Genomic DNA, 8,857 nt, shown 5'->3' on the forward strand with positions numbered 1-8,857 from the left:
GCCACTAATGCCTTTTTTATGGATTCCCCACAATCATAAACCCACTCAATGGCCGTACTAAGATTCTTGAAACCCAAATATCTCAAAACCTTATTTTCATTATTTTCACCATCAAAACCTTATTATTTATTAAACTCATATTAACATTAAATGTATGACAATTTAGAAAACTCAAATGTAGAAAATTGTCTCTATATCATTAGAAATTGGATATATAAAAGTTGGTTCTTTGTAAGCTTAAGATCAAATGAAAAAATTGTCTTATTATAAGAAAATGTGGTTTTAATAGATTTTCCCATATTTATAAAGAGAGGTAAACTTGTGCAAATATAATAGCCAATGCTGGATTTTGTTTTAGAGATAGAGATAATTTTGCCTAATTATCAATTTTGTTTATCTTGTTTTGGTGGTTTGGTTTATGCCTCCACCCTTTATAGTTTCTTTTTCATATTAATTTTTTTTGATAGAGTTCTTTTTCATATATTAATAATAATACTTCTCTTTCAATTAAGTTTAATAGAATTTCATTTAAAATATTAAACTTGAATTTTTTATCACTATAGATATTTGCTATAATCTTCATGCGAGACAAATGAAAAGGTTGGTGCTTGACGTGCTCGTCTGGAAGCTAGTTGACAATAATGCGAGTTCAAATTTGAGTCTGAATTTGAGTGTTAATGTAAGTGTCAAATAATCGATTATCCCAAAAGTTTAAGCTGTTAGGATAGGGTCACATAAATGATTTTATATTATTTCTAACACGTCCTCCACGCAAGAGCTCACTTGGGCTTAAAGCGTGGATAATGCATAGACCCACCTACCATATGCTTAAATTCCACTTTTTAATTAGAAAGTGAGGGGAGCGGAGATCGAACTCTAGACCACTTAGTCATAAAGACTCTGATACCATGTCAAATAACCGATTATCCCAAAAGCTTAAGCTGTTAGAATAGAGTCACATCAATCGTTTTATATTATTTCTAACTGTAATAACCTTGTTAGCAAATAATATTCACAACACAAAAATAAGTTTTAACCTTAGTGAGTATCAAATCCACACTTAAACTTTGTCTTATTAGAAGAAAAAAAAAAATCATGTACATTGTAAAGAGTTTTACACTATATCTCAGTTATAATTGCTAAATCATTATACATATTTAATTTTGAATTTAATTTTTATGATAACCACTACACAAATGATTAAATGTAACATGTTGAGGGTATAAAAAAAACTTTTTATATTGACGTATGAAAATTAAGCTTAAATAATCAAATAAATATTCATGACAAGAAACAATTGAGATGAAAAATGACTTTTATATATATAAGTTCATACAAATTTATAAATATCAAAGACCACAAACCCTATTCTTTTGTAAATAAAAATAAAAATCAATCATAAAATTACCAAAAAATTTACTTCCTCCAAGCAAACTCCTTTAATTAATCGAATCTTATGCTTGCCTACTTATACTAATATCAAACTTATATAATTTGATCAAAGAAAAAGAACCCCCATTAATTATAACAATGAAAATTAATCCCAACCGCACGTGCCAAAAAAACGCAGCACACGTGCAAATCATCCACCATCATTGAACCTTCCATAGGTCACTCATGGCCTCCACACACTGGCCCACACCACCGGCTTTTCCTTCCACGACAAGAATATTCCGTCATCGGAAGAAGAAGAACACTGTGTCATTGACCACCCTTCTCTATACCTTCTCAACAAAGCCCTAACATCATCACAAACTTCATCACTAAACGACACCGTATTAAACCCTCCACCATGCAACCTCCTCCTCCACCGTGATGCCGTTTCACGTCTCTCCACTGATTCAAAAGCATCACAAGCAACCAAATCAACAATGCTTCTTCCAGCTTCTCTTTCGAGCATTAACTTTTCGCAACTTGTTCTCGAAAAACTCTCTTCAAGTGCTTCAAAATAAACCCTAAACCACCTTAAACACTCTCCGAAACCTTCCACGAAATCGGAACTAAAACAAACTTCGAAATCGGCTTCCTCTTCAACCACCGTCATAACCCTAGGCTCTAATCCTCGAAGCAAAGATATTAAGTTGTCGCGGTGGTTACCCACCCCGGATATTGAGTGCAAAGAGTTAACACAATTTATAGCCAAAGCTTCATCTTCTTGGATATCGAAATCACTTAAATTCAACTCCCTTAAATCGCTGAAAATGATTTTGAATTTAAATGGCACACCCATTAGCCTCGCGAATTTCTCCATCCTTATACCAATTTCCTTCATGACTTTTTGAACTGAGCCACCGCTGACTGCGGTGACAACAGTGGTTAAACGTAGATGAGGTGTATCGTCAGAGCGAGTGGCCAATGCTTCGAGAAGCGTTGGCCACTGAGTGCAATAAGTGTTGCTTATATCAATTATATGAAGTTTAGGGTTACCTTCTAATGCTTCTAAAATAGCTCCATTTGATGCTACATGTCCAAAAGTTGTCCATGGACTAACTTCTTGAAACTTCAACAACATCTTCCTAGTTGAATCAAACGAACATGTTTTCTCCGATGCAAATGTTAAGGTTTTGTAAGTTCTATCACCTGCATCGTTCATTCGACTAAACAAAGCTTGAAGAAAATAAGATGAAAGTTTTTGCTCGGTGTCGCTATAAGGCGAACTTAGCTCGTTTAGCATCCACATAAGTTGTTGAATTCGGTTAGTGTTGTTGTCGGAAATGGCACGCGCGGTTTCAAGGAGGATGTTTTGTGACCATGAATTGTTACCGGAGAAATCAAAGTTATTGAAGTAGTCTTGGGAGGGTGAGTAAGAGTAATTAATTTCGGTATTTGTAGGGGTGTTAATAGTATTAAAGGTGGTATATGTGTTTGTAGTAGTAGTAATAGTAGTAGGAGAAACATGGTGATGATGAGTTTGATCATAAGAATAATTATTATAGTAATTTTGTTTAGAAGAAGATGAAGATAAGTCTTCTTCATTGTTATTATTATTATGATCCATGTAATAAAAGTTGTTGAAGCATTCTTCGTCTTCTTGTTGTTGTAGTTGATGATTGTAATAATATGTTGTTGTTGGTGTTGTTTGTCTTGAGGATCTAGAACTGCTTGATGTTGTTAAGGTGGTGGTGGAGTTGAGGGAAGGATCAGGTTGATATTGTGGTTGTTGGTGGAAATTGACTAGCCTAAACAATGTATCCATTTAATCAAATAGATACATACACCAAATCCAATATAGTTGCTTCTAAGCATAAGCAATAGTATGGCCCTAGTAATGTGTTTTTAACTGTGGGAGTTGGGGGAGGGGACTGTACGGTTTGAGATTGTGGGATATTCAACTTTGGATAGATTCTATTTACCTTATTAAGAATACCTTCATTTTTCTAAATATTCAAAAACATTTTGTAGGTTTAAGAATTTTTATTTTTTTTTGTATAAATCGGATATCTTTATACGCAACTGTAAATGATAATCCCTCAAATTATGTGAAACCCAAATGAGTGACAAACTCTCTCTCATAATTTTAACACCGTGTAATGAGTTTTTTTAATAGTGGAAGCAATAAAGTTTTAATTTCTTTTGGCAACAATAAAGTTTGAATTTAGTACATCCAAGAGGAGTATCCTTACGCAAGAAGGTACTATTGTTGAATATATTGTTGTGTTGTTGGAGTTTGTTTGAAGTCCCACATTGCTTAGGTTCCCGGGATGTGAAGTGTATAAATATGTGAGAGCAACCTCACCCTTTGAGCTAGCTTTTAGGGATGAGATCCAAGCATATTTAACATGGTATCATAGCCGGGTTAAGGACTGCAATGTGAGCATTTGACCCAGGACCACGCTAGGCGTGAGGGTGGGTGTTGATGTGGGCATTTGACCCAGGACCACGCTAGGCGTGAGGGTGGGTGTTGAATATGTTGTTGTGTTGTTGGAGTTTGTTTGAAGTCCCACATTGCTTAGGTTCCCGAGATGTGAAGTGTATAAATATATGAGGGCAACCTCACCCTTTGAGCTAGCTTTTGGGGTTGAGATCCAAACATATTTAACAACTATATCATTTTAACATAAAAAAAAATGACAATGTTTTCGATAATGTGTGTATATTTATTTATATCTCAATTATATTTTTTTACTTGACAACAATTTCTTTTGGGTGTATTTCATTAGATCAATTATATTAGATAATTTCGAACAAAATTCGATATATTTTTTTTAACTATTCAATTTTTAGGAAAATAGGTCTGATAATTCAAAATTCAAGACGGATATAATCATATTAATTGTATGTTTCATTCAAAATTTATACTTGGGTTATTCTAAGTAATATGATTCATTTTTAACTGAAACTTATTAACAATTTAAGTTCAATCACTTAATTATCAAAAAACATTTATCATTTTTTTTGAATTAGCAAATACATTCTTGAAATTATTAATTTAAAATAGTGCTTATGTTTGGGCTTCGGCCCCTTTTGTATAAAAAAACAGTGCTTATGTTAACTTGTGACGTGCATATTAATTGAACTTTTTTTCTTCTTAATCATATATCATATTGAATTTTGATCTCACATCAATGTTAGTTTACTAGAAACTAACTTATCTATAAAATTGAAGTCATCTACACATTTGTCACTAATTATAATTGTGTTTAATTTTGCGCTACTAATTAACCTCTATTTTTATTTTTTTTATAAGATAAGAAGCCTCTATTTTTTTAATAGCAAATATATTATATCAAAATAAATACAAAAAAGTACTAAAAAAAGTGCTCTGAAAAATGAAAACAAAAAGAGCATATAAAGATAAGGAGAAAAACAACGGAAATTATATAGATAGGAGATTAACATGAGGGGGCCACAAATATATTTAGCTAATGTGTCACATCAATCCTCTAGCTTTAGTGATACTTTAAAATTTTGTGGATATTTGTCAATTTGCAAAAATCAGAAATTATATTTACTGATCTTTTCAATTTGAAGGATAAATTTACAATTAATTTAAAATTATTTAATTTTTTACGAGAAAATTAATTAATTATTTAAAATTTAAAATAATATCTCTTTTATTTTATTTGGTTTTCACCATCAGTTTAATCTGATCCGAAGATAGTTCTGACATTAAGTAGTTTCAGTCCCCTTCCAATAATAGATAATATACTTTTTTTTTACATAGTGTATTCATGTATATTAATATATTCTTCACAACCTCATTCAATAATTTTATTTACATTCCTTTTTGTGTAATCGATGATGTGGGAATATGCAAGTGGGGTTTTCTTTTCTAGGTTAGTATATTCTTTTATTGGGAGAGGCCGGACTTCTTTTGGTAAATTTTTTTAAGATAAGTATACATTAGGATTATCTACTATTTATTCTCTAGGGTCCTTTATATAAGAAAACTTTTACTTTTTATATTCATGAAATAATTGATGTATTTGACCCATTTTTTAGACCAAATACATCAATCATTCAATGAATTTAAAAAGTAAAAATTTTCTTATATTAATGACTGGAAGGAGTAATATACATGTAGTTTCATGCAATAATATTAGGCCGTTAATTTAACATCGGACAATCTAAACAATCTAAATCATTGATATAGTAGTATAATAATTTCAATACCAATCATTAGTAGATTCAGTGATGATAGACACTGAACTTAGTAGAGATGACCATAATTCGATCGTCCGCAACTATATTCGGAACAAGTTAGAACCACTTTATGTCAGAACCGACTCCCAAACTAGACTAGACAGTCCAAGAGACCGAATAATACTAATTAGGGTTAATAAAAACTTGAAGTTGTAAAAAAAAAACTTGAAAAATAGAATAGGATGCATGACCTAGCTATAGTCGATGCTTTTTATTTTAAATAGATAGATAAATAGAAATCTCTGACAAAAAGATGAAAAATAAAAAGAAGCATGAGGAAAAGATAGCAAAGGAAGAGATCTTAGTGGATTAGCTTTTTATTATTATTTTAGAGCTAAATATAAAAATTACTACATAGTAGTAGTAAAAGAAGGAAGGAAGAATGAATGAGTGAGTGAGTGGGAGCAGGCAGGCGTGCCCAACTGGCAATTGAGTGAGGTTTGATGAAAAAAAGCTGCCGGCGTGAGTCATCATATCATCAAACAAACAAACAAACCAACCCACTCACTCACTCACTATTGACTATTCTATCATCATTTTCATAGCAGCAGCAGCAATAGCATATATCCCACTCACGTTCCTTGCCTCCTAACCGCTTTCCAAACCCTGCCATATTGTTGCTAACCACCATTTTTCAATTTATTAATTTCGTGATTGAATTCTGGATTTCTATCGCTCATTCTCCTTAGAATCATAGGGTTAACACCAATTTTTTTTTTTAATTTGCTTGGGTAATACCATTTAGATTTGAGTATCTAGACTAGATCCATTAATATTTAAATTTAAATGAGGTAATACCACTATTTTCATGTTGTGTTCCGGTGTGTTGTATATGTAAAGTAAACTCTTGTAGTTTTTTTTTTCATATCTTGTGTTGAGGGGATTAGTTGGCTGATTAATATATACTCTCTCCGTTCTTCTTTAAGTGTTTTTCTACGTTGGATTTAACGTTCCTATTTAACTATTCTTTTGGTATTTTAAGGGTATGATTTGTCAATTATGCCCATTGTCAATTACTCTTATCCATCTTAAGGGTCACTTCAATATATTTGACAAAGAAAAGAGATAAAATTATTCAGCAGTGTTAAAAAAAATCCATTATTAAAATAGAAACATACTTAACCCATGTATTTGTATAACATGCACTTGATTAAGTGATGCATGATGCACAAGTTAGCAATTATACTATAACTAATACGAATTTTACAGAATTTGCCGTTGGATTGAAAGTTTATATTATATAGATCATCCATAAAAAATTTGAAAAAAATTGAAAATCATTTGATATGTCATTAAGACCCATCAAAATTAACGATGGTTAATAAAAAAACCATAAAATGTTAACCTTGATAGATCTAAATAACATATAAAATAATTTTTCAATTTTTTTCAAAATTTTTATAGATAATTTATAGATATAAACTGATGACAATTTTAGCAAGTGAACTAAATTCGTCGTTAAGTAATAAAATTTATAAGATTCGTATCCACAGGGATTGTTCTTATTTTCAACTAGACAATTAAATTAAATTAGGATTAATAAATAAATTGCAAAGGGGGGTTTTCAGATTGATTTGTAGTAACAATGACAATAATTAAAATCGCAAGAAAATTGAAACGTGAACTTTTTAATAGAGAAAGACGATTAGGAATTAATTTGAATCCTCTCTTTGTCCCTAACTGGTACTCTAGGTTCTAGTCCTCAACAATGAAATTCTTATAATTACGACAATATAACAAAATAGACCGAGTCCAATTCCTTGGCTCATCAATCCCGTTTATCTAATAAAGTACCCTAATTCCTTAGGCGAAACTAATATTATCAAAAGCTTTAACGAACGTTATATTAACAATCATGCCAATTAATTCTATATTCCTATAGCAATTACTATTGACAAACAATTAATCTAGTTCCAGTATAAACCCTAGGGTCAATAGTGATTTATAACTTAAAATCAATTCGAAAGTGATCAATTAACGAAAAGCAATAAACACAAGATTAACTGAATAATTATAAGTTTTCATTGAATAAACTAGAACACGTAGTTACATGGCTCAGATAGTTTCAAAGAGAATCATCTATAATTCCTAATCTAATGAGATTAGTTACTCATAATAATAATTGACATAACAAAAGAGTTAAGAAAATTATACATGTATAACCGATGAAGACCGCGACGGCGAAACCCTAGAATAATCTTCTTCTCTTTTGCTGCCGGCACGTATTTCTCTCTCTCAGGAAGTTGTTTCTCCTCCTTTTTTTCTATGATCAAAAGGCATATATATATAGGCTGCAGCACGTGTTAAAATTGTCATCTATATATTATAAATTGAGATCATATCCCCAAATTGTAGAGTTGCTAACACGTCATTCATAAGTGGTCAATTCGTGTCATGCTGTTGCAAGTTGTCTCCCTAGGTGACGCGTCGCTGACGTCATATGCTTGTGGGAACATGAAATCGCGCCACTATTGAATTCTTGTCGCGATGCGAGAAAAACAGAGAACTGGCGCAAGGATTACTTCCAAATCATGAATTTTTTCTCCTTTTAGTCTTTAGTCTTCAAACTCTTTTAAATGTCAATTTCTTCATAAATTCTTCTTTGTGACCATGTAATACTCCTAAAATTAACTAAAATACTATAAAATAATAATTAAAAATACTCAAATGACTGAATGTCATCACAACCCCAAACTTGAACCGTTACTTGTCCTCAAGTTACATGCCTGTCAAAACAAAACTATCAAGGAATTAACAAATTAATTTGAATGATAAAAATCTCATAAACCTTTTCTCTTCATCCGGCAATAGAACCACCGGTGTTAACTTTAGTGATCCTGCACAATCAACACTTTGGCTTCCAAGACTTGAATCAAATTTGGTCCAATGACCGTTCCACACAATGTACAAAGTTCAACCTTATCTCTCACTCACTAATTCACTCAATTTTTTTTGACAGGGTATTCACTCCATCAACATGCAAATGCTATTTTACCATAAGCTTGAAAAAAATTCTAAACGTCAATCAAAGTAAATACATCACACACATTTTTGAGGTCTTGAGGGTTATAACTTGGCTTGGGTAAATGGTGGGATAATTTTAGGAAAAGTAGGCTAAATTGGAGTTAGGCATCCACTACTATTCCTTGTTGAAGCATTACCATTACCAGGGCTCAATTCATTGTTAATAAGGTACCTAGAGAACTTATCTTTC

The 8,857-nt window shown here is 31.7% G+C and overlaps 1 protein-coding gene across 1 annotated transcript; it reads right to left on the reverse strand.

Moving 5' to 3' along the window:
- Positions 1-1,223: 1,223 nt before the first annotated feature.
- On the reverse strand, positions 1,224-3,325 carry LOC123919748 (protein SHORT-ROOT-like). Its single transcript, XM_045971737.1, has one exon. The coding sequence runs from the start codon at positions 3,194-3,196 to the stop codon at positions 1,616-1,618; it is 1,581 nt and encodes a 526-aa protein (XP_045827693.1). The 5' UTR covers positions 3,197-3,325; the 3' UTR covers positions 1,224-1,615.
- Between the last annotated feature and the right edge of the window lie 5,532 nt (positions 3,326-8,857).

Source organism: Trifolium pratense, linkage group LG4 (genome assembly GCF_020283565.1).
Source record: "Trifolium pratense cultivar HEN17-A07 linkage group LG4, ARS_RC_1.1, whole genome shotgun sequence".
Classification (NCBI taxonomy): domain Eukaryota; kingdom Viridiplantae; phylum Streptophyta; class Magnoliopsida; order Fabales; family Fabaceae; genus Trifolium; species Trifolium pratense.